The 18665-nt window shown below is 32.3% G+C and overlaps 2 protein-coding genes across 3 annotated transcripts; one reads left to right on the plus strand and one right to left on the minus strand.

Moving 5' to 3' along the window:
* Positions 1-2677: 2677 nt before the first annotated feature.
* Positions 2678-9970, plus strand: LOC123690518. Of its 2 annotated transcripts, XM_045633912.1 has the most exons (11): positions 2678-2997; positions 3210-3362; positions 3508-3603; positions 4333-4449; positions 4564-4638; positions 5077-5168; positions 5541-5696; positions 6337-6392; positions 7189-7263; positions 7463-7587; positions 7935-9970. In XM_045633912.1, exons 1-11 carry the CDS (start codon positions 2785-2787, stop codon positions 8688-8690), a joined length of 1914 nt encoding a protein of 637 aa, XP_045489868.1. In that variant the 5' UTR covers positions 2678-2784; the 3' UTR covers positions 8691-9970. The 2 variants fall into 2 exon arrangements, with proteins under 2 accessions (XP_045489868.1, XP_045489869.1); XM_045633913.1 differs by lacking the exons at positions 3508-3603; positions 4333-4449; positions 4564-4638.
* Positions 9971-16616: 6646 nt separating this feature from the next.
* Positions 16617-17797, minus strand: LOC111003092. The gene has a single exon (XM_022273456.2). The coding sequence runs from the start codon at positions 17778-17780 to the stop codon at positions 16617-16619; it is 1164 nt and encodes a 387-aa protein (XP_022129148.2). The 5' UTR covers positions 17781-17797.
* Positions 17798-18665: the final 868 nt, after the last annotated feature.

Raw genomic sequence — 18665 nt, forward strand, 5'->3', positions numbered from 1 at the left:
AGCGAATATTATAATCCAACTATTTACAAAGGAGACGAAGTGTGGCAACTACCTGACGTTGGTAACATGATTCGCAATTTAGTTGGTGTGCACTGAAAAATATGTTTGGAACCACCAAGCCGACCAAGGGCTCGGTGGTAAACAAATAAAACCCGATACGCAAATAGAGACAGAAAAACTGATACTCTGTTTCGCTCTTAAGTTAAGTATTTCACGTTAATGTCTTGGTTCTTCTCTCTTTAGTTATTATTGTTATTTTAGAAGCTTTTCTAGTTCTATACTCTATCTACGGTAAGTAAAGTTTCAATATCTTTTTTACGTCACTTGAATCAGACAATTCAAGATTTCACAATTTCAGTGTTGCAACGTTATGAAAAGTAATAAATAGTGACGTTGCGAAATTAATCGATACGGAATAGGAATATTTCCGGATCGATTCCTCTGGTTTATAGTAGTATATCTAAACAACTACTACTTTAATAGAATCTAAGTATATCAGGAAATTAAATATTTCTGAACGGTTAATTAAGTTATGACGACTTCATTTTATTAAGTTCATTACTTTTTCAGTAATAAAATACAAAAATATTAACTTTTTATAAAATAATAGCGATTACTAACTAATAAATAATTATTGTGAATAATTGTGTATTTATTTAAATAAAAATCAATAATTTAGTTTTTAATTGGCACACCAATATTAAATAAACATAAATCGCGATTGCTTATCAATTTTTGTGTACATCACTACACTATTAGATGTAGCATCATTTTTTTACAAAATGACAGTAACTTATGTCAAATGTGGAATCGAAATAAAGGTCGTGGTATAGTAAATAGTTAGAATCTATCTACAATGTTGTCAACGTCATCGTCTTATGCCGAGATCTATAGAGCGCACTTACACTTTGCTCAGACTAAACTATCGAGTTAAGTCATATTTGGTATTTATAGAGCAAACTACGAATCTCTCGGAGTGTTGGCTTAGCTTAATCCACGAAATCGACGACTTACCAAAAACTTTGACTATAAGCCTAACAAAAATAATGGCCCAAAATTTACTTTGCCATCATATCTTTTACTTGACTTTTTATTTTGTCGTATCTGCCCTATAGCAGTGACATATGTTGACAACAAAATTCAAACTAACTTCAACTCTTGCTTCAAATCTGTTATTTTCGTTTGCCTAAAAATATTAATATCTTAGATATTTAATCTTCTCTAACGTGTCACATACTGTAAGTATCTACACTATCTATAAATATCAATATGCTGTAAGATAATTACAAAGATCTTCATACACTTCATTCACTAGTTAGGTATAAGCCCGCGGCAAAAATTTAATGGTTATCTTAGTCAATAAAAGACATTCCTAAATGTTTACTTATTAGACTGTTTACTTTTTTAGCTGGTACTGATCATGACAATAATAATGAAAGCTGGAGACCAAAGAGGGCAAGAGCGTCCACTATAGATGCCACATTTAAACAAGCCACAACTGGACTGAAGAAGCTGGGTTGACGGAAACCAGTGTTGAAGTGACTACTAAAAGTGAATCAGCAAGCAGAAAAAATAAACCTTCATTTGAGGACCTTAAAAAAAATTGCTGTGGCAAGAGTTGGACAACAACAAAAGAAAATATGAGATAGAAATGGAACATTTAGAATTAAAAAATCAGTTAGAAATAGATTCTTCAACAAAAAAATAAATTATCATTAGAAGCTTTACAGTTAAAAAAAGAATCGGAAAATAAATGATTATAATACAATAAGTTTTGTTTGATTTTCTTTATTACCAAAAACGTAGTTAAATTGGGCAATCACATTGCCGGAATGCTAGACCGGTAGGATATATTTCATTGTTTCTGTGTTCTTCAACTTCTGGTGTCTGATCAGCAAGATCACCATCGTCATAAGCATCCCATCTCTCTATACCTATATTATGCAGTACAGCACAAGCAATATTTATATTACTGGTATTTGTCAATTTTGACCGTAGTCCTAGCTTCATTTTGGTTGTGTTCGTTCCGAACATATACTTTTGGTATTCGGGGATTCATATCGGCTGCAGTTCCTACCCTTTCAATGTTTTCTATTAATGTTAGAACTCTCTCTATATTCTCCATTATGTCACTTTCGATAAAGCCAGGTCCAGGTCCAAGTCAAAGCCTTGACTTGACAAAGTTGTTTTAAAGTATAATTAAACATTTGTAACAGCTCACACAAACAGAAACAGCAAAAGTGAAAAAGCGATTGAAAATTTTGAATTGTAATTACAAGTTGTCATAACAATGCGATCCGTTCTACATAACAAAAAATTATTGTCATCTCTGTAATTATGTCATTTAACTTTTAAATAATTTTTCTAAAGGTAAACTTGTAAAATTCTAGTTATTGCAATAATAAAATAAATAGATATCAATAAATGTGTACCGTTTTAGACGTTTAAATATTTGTTATTATTATACTTTTTTAAAGAATAATAAAGAAGGTATTCCGTGAAATGAAACATCACTTTGTATTTTGTCATTTTCTGTCTTAGCTTGTGCTTAGCTTAATCTTACCGTTAAAATGTCTATAAATACCAAATCATAGTTTATGCTAAGTGTACACTAAGCTTTCGTTAAAGTTTGAGCTAAGTCAAAGTGCGCTCTATAGATCTCGGCATTAGTGAAAGTTTGAAGTGGACTGCGAAACATCAATGATAAAACACTATGTTAGAATTTAGAAACAAGAAATCAGTAGCGGCTAGTATCGTTGTTTCGTAAAAACAAAATATTTTAAAATGAGTAAACCAAAATCGAAAGTTAAAACTCTCAAAACACAAAATTTTCTAAGTTCTAAAGTACAGAAAGATGCCATCTATGAAATTTACCGTTCATGTCGCCTTTGTGGAGCTGGTACAGGTTACAAAATGCCTATCGTTCAAAATATTTTTCCAATAGAAGATACAGAAGTTGAATTGAGAACAAAAATACAGGAATGTTTGCAGCTACAGGTAAATGAAGAATGTTTTAGAATATTATCGGTGTTTAATATTTTTAAATAAACGTTTCCGTTGTGTTTTTGATGACCAAACAAAACTGTTTTAATTATTTTAATTGAATGAAACTGAGCATAAAAATTACTTTTATTTGTTTTATTAAATATTGATTCTTTAATGAATCTATATATATATATATAGTATTGAGTCAATACATTATTTTCCAGGTACAAGAAAATGACAAAATGCCACCCCTTATTTGTGAATTGTGTGCTGACAAAATATGTGATTTCTATGATTTCCTGATAATGTGCAAACAGACAAACGAAAGAACCAGAATGAGATTGGGTTTACCTATGCCAGTGATAAGGAAAGAAGTGGTAAGAACTTATTTTTTCCTATCTTTGTTGATAGCCTGAGCTTCAAGAAAAATGAAAATGTTAGGCTATTAATATTATATTTAATGAAATTTTGATATCAATCATGGTTTACATTCATTAATTGTAAATTGTTCTTAAATTTTAGATAGATTTAAGGGAACCAAGTTTTGAAATAGATACAAAAGAAACAGGAAAGTGGTCAATAAAGAAAGCAAAAGAAGTGAAGGAAGTAAAAAAGGAGGTAGGCAACATTTATTAGATATTTAAAAAACATATTATTGTTTAAACCTTATTTATATGCTGTATGTATATATACCTTTTTTGTTTGCAACAATATAAGTTAAACATGAAAAACAACCAGCACAATCTATTGTGATATGAGTTATGTACTAAACCCCGTTATCAACGCTCAGTTTGAGGGCAAAGTTATGGGGTAATTTCAGAACATGGATAAAAAGCCATAGTCATAATAAGAAATGAAACATTTTATTATGCCATGCTTTATAGCATACAAATAACACAGACTATAGCATAGAATTTTCACACTGTATGTATTAAATAGGTAAAATGAATGTAATGATTTATGTCATAGAAACCTATATTATAAAACATTTGGTAACATGAAAAAGGTTTTATAGACTAATTTATATAAAACAACATCACTATTTGCCCCAAACTGAGTTGTAGATAACGAGGTCTAGCTATGACTTAACACTAACATTCCAATGTTTTATTATTTATGTCTGTATTATTTCATAAATATCTTTGTAGGTATATTTTACATGTATAATTGTATAGTTTTAAAAACAATATCAATTTGGACCTTACTTGGGTATTAACTAAAGAAGAATGCATCTTCAATTAGATACAAGGACACTGTCATTTACACATATATATTTATTTCTATAGATATCTAGGCCAATATTAAGTAAAATTACTATAAGTGTATAACATAGAGCATTTATTCCAGATAAAAAAAGAATCTAGAGCAGAAAAAGAACTTCGTGATTTAATAGCATCAAATCCAGTTTTATCTGTGCCACAGCGCTCACGGTGTAGTAGGACTAGAGAAGATTGGAAGTCACCGGTGAGAATTTTAGTTTATATTATGTTTATAAGGTAGAGCATGGCTAGCAGACTCAAGAGTGCCCATTTAAACCCTAGCTGGTGGTTGGTATAAAGTACAGTTTTGATGTTTCAGAAAAGACTGCCATCGCCACCACAAAAAAAGAGCAATCTAAGGAGTGAGATGAAATCAGAAAAGTTAGAAACAAAGGTCTGTTAGAGAATTACTTCAATCAGTTTTGTAAAGCTTTATGAATGCATGTTTACTTGTTGTTTTGTGTGGGTAAAAGTGTTATTAAAAATATGTTATACTAGGAACTTCTATAACTTGAACATCAGGGAAGACCCAGAAATATTTGAGTTAAAAAGATAGTGGGTTGGGTTTTCATTTATTCGCTAAATTTGTTTTGTCAGCAAACTGTTAATGTCAATAACTTATTTATCTTCAAACTATGGATGTAATAAGTTTTAAATTATTCAGTTGTATGGGCTTCAAAATAAAACTAATAGTGGGAAAAGTTTTCAATTATTGCTGGTTTTTGGGGCTAGAAGGGATGAAAACATTTTTTTTTTGAGTTGAACTTTTTTTAAGTAATCAAGATAGTAATTAAGTGGATTTATTCATCAAAAACCTTTTTATTTTTTTCAGAAAGAATCACATCTCAGACCCGGACCAGCTAGTTCCAAATTAAAGAGATTTAGAGAAATTGTTCCTAATGACATGCAGAGTAAAAAAATAAAGTAAGTTCTAAAAACATAATAGATTTAACCTGGGATTAGTAAAAAAATCTAAAACATTATAATGAATACTAGCCTTCAGACAGCAAATTTTATCTCAACAAAAAGCAGGGGTAGTCTAATGAGCCATGGCTCATCAGTGTTCCGCATTTGGCTTATTTTAATTTTAACTATGTTTTGGGGCGTAATTATACTTGTTTTCTATTTCTTCTGTTTTATGTGCTTGTGATTTTTATGTTTGTTTTTAATGAATAAATAGGCATATTGTGTTTGTCTTACAAGTACCGTCAAAATTCTAGCAAGAGTATATTGTACAGTGAGGAAAATAGACTTTATGGTTTGTACCTTTATAAAGGTTATAAAATATCTTTTCAGAATTGAAGAACCTCGTTCTAAACACTTGTCAAGTGTCAAAGTCACTGATAATTCGAAGACGATTGACATACAGAAGTGTGACGTTTGTAAGATGCAATTTCCAAAAGGAAAGTCGTTCAACAATCACTATAGGATACACAAAAAAGTTGTGACTCTGTAAGTGTTATATTTATAATAATAATAATATTTATTTTTAACAAAATGTATAGTTAGTCAATAAATTCAAATCATAAGTAAAGCTACATGCTTAGGTCAATTAATATTATTATGAAAATACTAATTGACATATTTTGTTAATAAGAATCCCTCTCACAAATTGTGACAGTTAATATTTCAAAATTTGTATAAATTTACTGATTTTCTTGGCCTATTCAGAGAGTATGGCAAAATATTTAAAAATATAACTACTATTATGTTTAGTTTTTTTAATAAGAGATATCGCCGCACATAGAACACCCAACAGCATCACTCAGCATTGTCAGACGGCTATGAAATGTGTTGCCAGCCATTTAAAATGCGGTATTTGATTTAGTTATGGGTTGTATGTATGATTATCAGTCTTTAAGACTGGATTTTTTCATATTCTTTATTTGTGAGCCTAGTCTTGAGACACCAAACTTGTAATTCATTGACATTTATCTGGTTCTACGATACTAGATTATGATGATGTCACATGCAAGAAAACAGTTTTAAATCTAAATTTTATCAGGACCCATATAAGTAATAGTGTGGAATGGATATTATCGATGCGAAATTGTGTTATCATTTTTTTAATTTAGCGCCCTCTATATTTCAGTGTTAGTAAACCACAAAGAGAAACTCAAGACAGTAAAGAGGAAACAAATTTTGTTGGTAAGTCCTATCTATATTAAATGTTTAAAAACAAACAAAACATTTGTCTATTTTATATGCATAAACAAAATTGTATGTATATAAAATAGACAAATGAGTGGGTCTTACTGCTAAGATCAGTTTCATAGTTTAAATATTTAACATAAAAATGTCAAAAATACTAAAGATACATCTCAGAATATACGTATTTCGTGGTTTATATGGAAATTTATTTAAAAATATTTTTTGCTAAAATATATTGTAGTATTGTATTGGCCACTATAAAAAATATATTTAATCAATTTTTTTTATTATACATGTCCTAACCTTGGGTGTATTAATATAAGTATGTCAATGTAATTTTTGACAGACGTACGTCAAACGTCAGTACTATTATTTTTATTATTCCTATAATTAATTTTTAGACTGTTATCTGTAATTTTATTTGTTAGTTTTGAGAAGAAGAGATTGTTTGTTCGGTATGTCGGTGTGTTGGCCGCCGTAAAATAATGAAAAAAAGTGTTTATTCATTTTAAGTAGTACATTTTCATGCCTAGGTGTAAGATTTGGAAACCCTTTTAAGTAAATAATACCTGTGTCAGGGTTCCCAGCTCATCCATAAACAAACTTAATTCTTAAAATAACTTAACCTTATTTTATTTGTTTTTTCAACCCTTATCAACACACCCGAGTGCATGAGTAAGTGTGTGGGTGCAAATGTGTGAGTGAGCGAATGAGTGAGTCAGTGAGAGAATGAGTAGTGTGTATTTGATTGTATATGTACTATTAAAAATTTAGTTTATTGTTCTAATTTCAGGTAAATGTAGAAAATGCGGAAAACTGTTTGAAATACACAGGACATTTGTAAAACATCAAGCGGCGTGTAGAGGAGGTATGTTTTTAAAATTACATCAAAGCATCAATTTCAGGATTTGAGCCATTAAAGGTGCCCACTAAAGTATTTCTAAATAGGCCGGCAACGCACTTGCGACTCTTCTGGCAATGTGTTTGCCTTTGAATTTTTTTCCAATTATTATATTTACTAGTAAATTCCATGTAGAAATTTAAAAAAAGTTTTGATATAATTTCAGGTAGAGTGAAAATAGCGTCTTCAGTAAAGAGAGAAATGAAGCCAGTACAAGTGCGCATGATTCGATGTGACTCTTTGCTAAGTGAAGATGACAATGGACATTATGACGTCTCGGATGTCCGATGTGTGAGTATTTACACATTTCTGATTTTTGTTTGAGTAGCTGAGCATGAACACTCATACTTTCAAGGCTCTCAAATGCGTTGTCGGCTTTTAAGGAGTCTCAACTCTTTGCAAGCCCCTAATTATAATTATATTTCTGTGCTTTTTGACGCAAATATCTTTTTTTACTTCTACTGTGATTTCTTGTTTTTTATTTCAGACATATATAATATACATATATAACTGTGTTAATAACAGTATCGCATTTCCACTGAACCTATGCACACAGATCATTATAAAATGACCTTTCTTTTTAGTATGTCATATCTGCAGCATAGAATGGAAATATTAAATTAATATTTTTGTTACAGCCCTATGGTCTGGATCGATCATGTTTTTATCCTTACAACAAAAACAACTCTTTACTACTCTGCAACAGAATGGTGGATATAAAATTCCCCGAAATTCCAGATGCATTCGACATTAATGATGATATCGAAGAATTCTTGCATTGGGACTCAGATGATGAGAGCGATGATAATAGAAGAGAAGTAGAAAGTCTATCGAGGCTCGCTATAAAAGTGATATTCTCTGATAAATTCCTTGGGAAAATCCCAAAGAAGCGAAAGAAAGTAAAACCGTTCTATCAGGATTTCGGTTTAAATATTGATAGGATTATAAGTAACTTAAGCGAAACAAATGAATCTCAGAGTGCTTTTGATAACATCAAAGAAAACTGGAGTGATAATGTTTCAGACTCTATTTTGAGAAATGATAACGAAAGTGATACATTTAGTGTTATTGGAGATTTAAATGATGATACTTGTAGCTATACTGATACAGTAAATAAAGAAATTAATTATAATACTAACGATTGTGGTGAACCAAGTAAAACAAATGACACAATTGAGACGAACAAATTGGAAGATGAACGATCGTCAATTGGTATGTTAGAATTGAATAAAAAACATAATTTGGATATTACAGAAACTAATACAAATAATTTTACCGAGAACTGTAATCTGAATCCCAAAATTACACCAAATACAGATAATAATAGCGTCACAGAGATCCAAAAATGTAGTAATAATATTGGCGTGCCAGAAAATACATCTTGCAGTGAGTGATAAATTCAGTTTTGAAAAGACTAATAATCATATAGACAATCTCAATACATTAAAATCCGAAATTGAACTACTTGAAATTCAAATAATTAATGATAACGACGAAGAAGATTGCGCTAATAGACGTAGTGAAAATGTAAAAAATGATGATGTTATTACACCAGATGCAATATCAAGTGAAATCGAACCTAATATCAGTGCTGAGATATTGAAAACTTGTGAAAGTTTGGTGGAAAGTATTTGTAATGAAACAGTGCCTCATAATCAAGACTGTGAAATTGCGGTAGAAAATATTTCAATTGAAGAAAAAACAGACAGTGATGATAAAATTAACGAAAACTGTGTTGTAGGAAATATAAACAATGATAATATAAATGTAAATACAGAGACTAGTGGTAGTAATACAGGAGATTTAGATAGTTATACTTCTAATACTAAAAATATCAATGTTAGTTTTCAAGCCATGGAAGATACATTGAAGGAAATTACGTCAAATACAAATATAACTAATGATTATAATAAAGATTCCATTAATGATATGAATATTGTACCGGAAACGTCCAGTCAAGATTCTTTAAGTTTATCTTATTTTAATATGAATGGAAAAGAAAACATTCAAAACGAAACGCAAAATACGGCGGACGTAAATAAAATTGAAGATTCAACAAAAAGCAAAGATTTTGAAGCAAACTCAGACAAACAACCAGCCCTGGATGCAGATGATTTAGATATTTATAGTGAGCTACTAGAATTACATTATTATATTATACTTACATTATTTATATGAAACTAGCTATTTTTAGATGACCTAAAGTCCTAACTTTTTAGATGACCCTAACTTTTTTTAGATTACCCTTACTTTTTCAGATTACCCTATCTTTTTACCTGACCCTAATTTTTTATATGATCCTAACTTTTTAGATGACCGTAATTGCTGCAACTGGAATCCCAAATTGAATTATTCTACTTAAGTTCAGTATCTTTTTCAGAACTTTTGAAGTGTGGAAACGAAGATTTCCCGTACTGGGCCTAACTTTAAGAGTATCGTTGCCAGTTATACACTCGATTATAACTGCGACGGCAGTACTACATAATATTTGTATTATAAATAATGTTGTGGATGTCCCGCCTGAGAGCGCTACAGATGAACCAGATTCTGGCAATATTGATAATGTTGCAAATGCAGAAAACCCTGGCTTAGATATTGACAGTCAAATGCTGGATGCGGGCGAAAATTTTGAGCCTGCCAATTATATTTTGGACGCTGGCAATGTTTTAGATAGTCAAGTCCTACTGGCAATCAATTGGACGCAAATAACATGTACAATGGCATTGATGTACAGGTAGTCGATTTGCAAGATGTCAAAGATTTTGATAGACAAGATGATTGTCAAAATCTACCAAGATACTGTTTTGATTCCAACGATTTTGATATGAGGGCTTTTGTTCTTAATAATTATTTTAAATAGATATATTTGTACACAATGTTGTTTTATTTAGACTAGCTGTGCTCTGCGGTTCTGTGTGCATTCAGTCACATGATGTATAGGCCAAAGCTTTTCTCGGTAATAGACTTTTTGTTAGACATGATATTGTGGACTTCTATGTCAGTATTGATGTCTTCTATAAAACTGTAGTACATAAATTTGCTCTATTATCAATAGTTGTCGCCGTGTATGCGATTGAGAAATTTTTATTTCTGATACACACCTTGGGTTACACCATCGTAAATTCATACAGAATGTAACTGAAAATATTCTATAGCCTATGTCCATCAGGGATAACATAGAGCTCTTAACTAAATCTGTCCTGTAGTATTGCAGCCTAAACAATATGCATCAAATAATATTAGTGACATATTTGCAATCGTAAATTTGATTTGATACAATTAAATTAAGTAGACAGCAGTACAGAGAAAAAATTCCTTAAATTTAGCTGCACTGCTATGCATGGTTTGTAGATGCCACGAAATATTGTGTCATCCAGATATTAATATATATAAATCTCCTGTCACGATGTTTGTCCGCGATGGACTCCTAAACTAAGTAGTTTAGCCAATTTTTTTTAAATTAAATTGGCACACCGTGAGCAGTCTGGTCCAATTTCAGAGATAGGATAGCTTGGATCTTTAATTATAGTCGCAATTTTATTTTATTGCAAATTATATGTTTCTTATTTGATAAATTCTAACAGATGGCGCTGTGTTAAAAGTCCCAACGTTTCACAGACACAAGACAGACAGGTCCGCATCGGGTGTCACCTTTTTTGGGGTGACAAACACACGGTCTCTCAACTATAATAACAATGTACAAACAAAAAATACTGTGCTAACTTAAAAAATTCTTTTTCAGGGATCCTCCACTAACACTGGCACAAACCTATGTAGAATTCGGGGATTCCCGCAAGAGAGCATGACGCTGTCGTGGGGATTCCCCATACCATACTTGGGATCTTTTAATAAATGATCCATGTCCTTTATAATATCAAATTTATTGCTTTTTACTCTCGATGGGGTGACACCACCAACTTCCGCACCGGGTGTCACCCAATGTAGCTACGCCACTGCCCCAAGACGAATTGGTTCGGAAAGACTACAATAATTATACTAAATATGCTTAGGATAATTGGGCAATGCATTTATCTCGACAGTATTATTATGTATTTTGTTGTAAAATTGCTAGCAACACCATGTGTAAAGTGCTCTATAAAACGCATGAATCGTAAAAAGAAGTTTTATTACACATAAAATACTGAATTGAAACAAGAATATGTTTTTCATAAAATTTATAAATTTCCTGGTAATATGTAAGATCTCTTTTTATGTTATATATTACTCTTATAATAAGGGTTCGGTATTTATCTCGGCTACATTGTTTGGCTTGGCTAATCTGAATTATCATTAAAAAGGCACTTTGTTGCCCATACGTAGCCACAAGGTGAGCAGAAGAAACAAAAATAAGATCTAAAAGTGACGGAGTAAGACCGGGGATTTTATGCGTAGCATTGAGATGCAAGTTTTGTTGTGAGTCAAAGAAATAAGCCGTCTGGAGCGAGAATCATTTTTCAGCAGGCATGTGTTAAAGTCACCCATGATTATTGTGTTTTTATATAAGGGAGAAAATTGATCACTTGCGTCTTCAAAGGAAGCAAAGTAGTCCACCGATGATGACAGGGAATAGAAGACTCCCAAGAGAAGCTTACAATTGAAGAGAAGAACTTCTATAAGGAGGTGCTCGGCTGCATTGCTAGGTGGAGGCTGTGGCGATGAGTTAATGATGGAAAAGGGGATGTGAGAACGCAAATAAATTGCTACAGCACCTCCTCGCATGCTGATTCGGTAATTTCTAACTAAATTGTAACCAGGAAGATAGTAAGTAACAGAGGAGAGGGAAGGATTGAACCATGTTTCAGAAAGAAGTATGGCATGGATGTCTTTAGAAGCCAACGCGAGCAGATCTGTGTGATGAGCTGGAACACTTTGAGAGTTAATGTGTATAACGTTAAAGTGCTTAGACAAGTTTTGGAAAATAGAGGATAAGGAATCAGGTAGGGGAGGCGTGGAAGAGTCTATACTATGGAAGGAGTCACAATCGGACGATTCCAGAGATAAGACATCAGAGTTATCACTATTGCAATCCTTGAATTCACAAAAGATATAACCAACACACAATGAGATATGGCTATATCCAAGAACAAATCACACACACAACTAAACCTATGTAACTATAAGAACATAAAAGGGAATAGTTAGTTATGTGCCAGCCCTGCACCTAACAATATAGGATTTCTGCTGACGAAGGACGCCACCGGCGACGCTAGATATAGTACTTAGTTTTAAGAATTCATTCTTGTAAGCACCGCGCTTGAGATCACTCTATTAATTTGTAATTATAATAAATTAGTTAAATATAAAATTGGTTCTTTTTGGAGTGCACCGGCGGGTGAAATATAATTAGTTATATAGTAATAATAATATATAAACAAAACAAAAAACAAATTACAATTAAAACCCAAAAACAACACACTAGTTCGCTATGTGGCTATCGTATCAGAGCTATAGGTATTTCATTGGAACACAGTCAATGTATAAGGATAATATGTTTAAATTATTTAACATTAAAAAAAAAGATTATGTTTTTTTTTTTTTTTTTTGGAGTTTATGGCCTGGTATCTTTAGGCCAAGTCTTGAGTAGTTTTATTTGGTTTATTATAATTTTCCCACTGTATTTTTGATAAATTTATATAGAGGCACGTAATAAGATCTATTTTTTAACATATCACTCAGGCGGCGGGAGGGATCTTGCACTATCACTTGATTTTTCTCTATGTCATTAATTTCACTTACAAGAATCAATCTGTCAAAAGAAAAGCACTCGCATACAAATATGAAATGTTCGATATCACCAACAGGATTATTGCAGAAGGTGCAGTGGCTGCTCGCCACTATGCCCAACCTAGCCAGGTGGGCCGGGACGGTGGAGTGACCAAAACGCAATCTGTTTATAGTCGTAATAAAGTCGCGACTGGCCATTTTCAGTTTGTTATACCATGGTGCCACAGGTAGATTTGCTTGAATATTTCCATACCATTTAAGTACCTTTCTGTTCTTGGTCTTGTTTTCAAAATTCGATCCATAAACTGTTAACCTGGTTGTTAATAGATTGATAACAGTCGGTCAAAGGTACTTTTACTATGGAGCTAACATCCAACATGTTGATTCCATCACGTGCAATTTTATCTACTATCTCATTTCCTGTTATGCCCCTATGTGATGGAATCCACATGAAAGAGACCTGTATACCTTTTTGTTCATAACTAAATAACAAATTTTTAACATTATACAAAATATAGTTTTTTCTATAGTCAAATCTAAGATTGGTTAAACTTTGGACTATACTTATACTGTCTGTTAAAATTAAGAAATTATTAAAACTATTTATATGTGCGATCCTCTTCAAGGCCTCGAGGACCGCATATACCTCTGCAGTGAAAACACTGCATTTAGGGTCCAGAAGAAAACTTTGACCAAACTTGTATTGGGGATCATAAACAGCACTCAACAAAGAGCTCACTTTTACTACCATCTGTATACAAAGTATAGTAATTATTTTCAGAAAGAAAACTTAATAATTCACAATTGTTAAAAATTTTTTTAGTAACAATATTGATCTCAAATATTATACAGGAATATGAGTATGAGTAGCATGTCCACTTTGATTGTTTAATAACTTTTTTAAAATCTTCATTCATTTGCAGTACAATGAGAGGGAGAACTGGGAAATAACCTCGTAAGAGCTCACCTCCTGAAGTCAGCTGGGCCGAGCATTGTACAGGAAAAGGTACTATTTTTTTGAGAACATTATCATTACCAGATAACAGCTTTAGTAAATATCTCTCTATTAGCAGAAGTCTTCTAAGACAAAGTGGCATTATTTTGGTTTCAACTTCTATAGCTCGTATGGGAGTTGAACACATAGCCCCAGAAATTATTCGCAGAGCTTTGTTTTGAATTATGTCTAGTTTTTTTATACAACTACTATTTGAGTAGGCTAAACAACTGTAGTCAAAGTGGCTTCTGACTATAGACTTATATAACATACTTAAAACTTTGGGGTCTGCACCCCAGTTCACACCAGCTAAACATCTTATAATATTTAAGCCCTTAAGAGAGTTAGTTATAATGTGATTGATGTGCATATCAAAACGAAGTTTGTTATCAATGATAACACCCAGGAATTGATGATTAGATACAACTGAAATTGGATGATTATTGTAAAGTATACCATTAGAGGGAAAATCTTTACTAAAAATCATGGTCTTGCTTTTATTGTAGAGCCAACCTGTCATTATAATATATGTACAATTGACCTAAAGCATTATTTATACTATTTACATTATGGTCTGTACAATATAATACTAGGTCATCCGCAAATTGTAAAATATTTACACCTTCTATATTTACAAAATTAAGTATTTGACTAGTATATATATTGTACAGCAATGGAGATAATGTAGCTCCCTGCATAGTACCCTTAGAGACACTTCTGGGACCATGAAGATTATTATTATGCCTTATATACAAAGTTCTATCTGTTAAAAAATTAAATAACCACTGGCAAAGTATGCCTGGTATACCAATGTCAGAAAGAACTTGAACCAAAATGCCAGGGTCTACATTATCAAACGCACCTTGAACATCCAGAAAAACACAAACACTGGACTTATTATTATTATTGGCATATTTCAGATCTGACAAGAGAGAGATGAAGCTGTCAGCACAACTTCGCCCTCTCCGGAAGCCATATTGAACATGTGGAATGATGTTATTCGCCTCTACATAACACTCAAGGCGCATCTTTATCATGTTTTCATTAAGCTTTCCAACACAAGATGACAATGATATGGGACGATAAGAGTTAGGTTCTTCAGGTGGTTTGTCAGGCTTAAGTATAGGTATTACACACTGTGTTTTCCAAGATTCTGGAATTTTTTTAAAGTGCCAAAGAGCATTAAGATTAGCTAAAAGTTTCTTTTGAACGGACTTATTTAGATTTTTGATCAAAATGTATGGACAGTCATCTAAACCAGGGGTTGTGTTTCGTCTGGATTGTAAACTTGTACAAAACTCACTCCAAGTAAAGGGTTCTATGAGAAAACTGGACTTCTGAAGGCTATTATTAATTTGAAAATAACTTTCTAGATTATCAATAACCCTACATTCATTTTGAGATAATTTATCTAAAAGAGGGACAACAAATTCGTCTTTATATGTTCTATTATTGCATTTCATTCGTTTAAATAACTTGATGTATTTCCAAATAATACTAATCGGTGTAGTTCTGTTAAACGTATTACAGATATTTGCCCAACCATTGCGTTTATGTTCTGAAATTGTCTTTTTCTTAACAGCATCAAGTCTTTTGTAATTAATGTAATTATCAATGGTTGGATCACTTCTGTACTGTTTTAAAGCTGAATAAGTTTTAATAACACTCTGTTCACATGTGTCATTCCACCAAGGCGCTGGAGGTTTGCAACGATAGTTATTAGCTTTGACAAACTTTGGCACAGTATCCCTCTTAAGTGTATCAAGCCTTTCGATAAATTCGTCATATGACTGTAATGGATTCTCATTATTAACTACAAAATTAGAAAACGCAATTATAGATAGCTCATTGTATTTTGCCCAGTCTGTCTTGTTGTATAAGAATTTTTCAATGGGAGGATTAATTTGGTATCTATCAACGGACAATAAAACACGAGTAAGTGTAGGAAAATGATAGCTCCCCATACAATCATCGTGCACCCACCATTCGCATAGTGGGGTGATTGGAGCACTACAAAAGCTGACATCAATAGCTGATGGATTACGGTTAGGATAATTAATAGTAGTGAAGCTACCATTGTTAAGGACACATAGATCAAATTCATCAATTAAATCGTATAACTGATGACCCCGACTTTTCGTGGTCATACACCCAAATGCCACATGATGTGCATTGAAATCACCAGCCACATATATTGGCTTAGGCAAATCTCTAATTATATCACGCAATTTATTTATTTTGAAGCTACCATTCGAGGGAGGACAGTATACACATAAAATCGTTAAGTGATTACCACTTACATATAATGATAATGCTATAGTCTGAATTTCTTGGTAAAATCTGGTCTGAATAATGTTATATTTAAAATATGGTTTGATCAAAATTGCTACTCCACCATGCTTGTTTTGGGCATTATGATAGTGGGAATTATATCCAGAAATTTTAAAATGCTGAGTATCTTTCAGCCAGGTTTCATTGAGTAGACAGATATCAACATTTTGCTCAGCTAAGAATTTAGACAATACCGGTTTTTTCCCATGTATGCTTTGAATATTGTACTGAGCTATACATAACTGCTGTATGTTTTGTACTTTACTATCCATTAATGTGACAGATTTTTTAAAAGTAAGTCTTTAATAACCAGAGTAGTCATGGGCTCATTGTCTGATTTATTACCCAATTCAACTAATGTTTGAACCATCGCCATCAGAATATTCTTATTATTTACAATTTCAGACTTGAGTTGTGCTTGATTCAAGTCGGGTTCAGGCATTGTTTTATTTACATTACTTACAATTTTTTTATTTTTATATTTATGTACATTTTGGCTTATTGATGGTAGAGTCTTAACAACGTTGCTCGACTGTGCAGGTAAAGACGGAAAATCAGTTGATGTAATTGTATTAGCCACAGAGGCATAAGTAATGTTACCCTTTTTTTCAAGTATTTTTTTCATTTTTATTGGGCAAGATTTGGATATGGCCAAGTGAGGGCCACTGCAATTAACACAACATAAGTTCTCTTTTTTATCACAATCTCTGAAATTATGCTCCCCAGCACATATCGAGCATCGTTGTTTACCATTACAAATTTTTGCAGGATGGTTGAACTTGAAGCACCGGAAGCATTGCTGCAAGGGCGGGACATATTCAAACACCCTGAACGAAAATAGATCATATTGGATGCTGTCGGGCAGAACATTTGACAAGAAAGTTATACTGACAGTCTCGAGACCTACAGTACTTTGACCGACCTTCTTCGTAAATCTTCTCACTGAAATAATTTCATAAATCGAAGACAGTTTCGTATACAATTCCTTGTTCGAAATGCTGATAGGCACATATAGAATGATTCTAGTTTTTTCTATCTGCGCTGCTGGAATATGTGCCTTTAAGTTGTGCTTTGTTAAAAAGTCCGTATTTGTGATGAAATTATTTGCAGTGTTGTATTGTTTAAAAACAACCGCAATTTTGTTGGCATTTACTCTATGTAACACTACCACACCTTTCACCTCCGAAGTAAAAATATTATTTAAGTAAACTGGGCTTTTATTTCCAAGTTTAACCTGTTGGTCCTGGCTTTCAACAAAAACTTTGAAGTCGGTATTAGTACAATGTTCAGGATAAAGTCTCAGATAACCTGGCTTAAAAAACGGAATAAAGTCATCCTCACCGCCGCCTATTTCAGGTCCACATTCCTTCGCGCCTCTTTTACGAGCAATTTTGGGTCGTTTCAGGGTTCCACCTGGGTCCTCTGGTTCATTCATTTTAGTAATTAACAAAATGTACAATTATTTACACTGATTAAAATAAGTTTTAGTATTATTTACACAGGATATTTTAACGAAAAACAATTTTAAAAAATTAAATCGACCGCCACATTTGGAGTTCCCGCCAAAAACCAGTATAAGATGTATACTACAAAAGTTTTACAGATAATTAATAATTATATAGAAACATGACAACAGAACGGTAAGAAAATAGACAATGCATATTGGGGATGTTGCCACTGACATTTAAATTTAATTCAAAATTACTATTTCTTTTGCTCAAATTCTACTGTTTTGAGTTTTTCTGACTATATAACACATTTGAGGATGTATTTTAAACACATAAAATACTTTTCTTCTTAAAACTAACAAACTCTTAGCTGTTCTTCTAATTTTTACGCACAAAACACTATCGGTTGAACTAAAGCACTCTGCCTCTTTTTATCATAGAATATATACAATTTGTCAGTATGAGACATAAACAGATATGCCTATTTAAGTAGTTTAATTTTTTTTTAATTTTTAGTCTTTTCGTTTTGGTTATAGTCCAGTTTATTTTACGCAAGAAATAACAAACTATTGAATAGCAATGTGATAAAACATACATTTCATCAGAGCTAATTTCTAAACTAATATGTTGGGCATTGGACGCTAATGTTGTCACATTCAATAAAATTACATTCAAAATGTTCGAGTTGGCTGTGATTTAGTATTCTGGCTGTAAGCCATGAATATGAGCAGCTCAAATAATGCCTAGCAAAATATTGTTATTATGTTCGATAGTGTTGATTCATGGAAAAGGACTTAGATCACCAAGCGATGGTAAGACGTTTCAATTTAAGACGTTTTTTAAGAAACCTTTCTCCTTGCTTCTTCGTTTTT

This window comes from Pieris rapae, chromosome W, assembly GCF_905147795.1.
Source record: "Pieris rapae chromosome W, ilPieRapa1.1, whole genome shotgun sequence".
Lineage (NCBI taxonomy): Eukaryota > Metazoa > Arthropoda > Insecta > Lepidoptera > Pieridae > Pieris > Pieris rapae.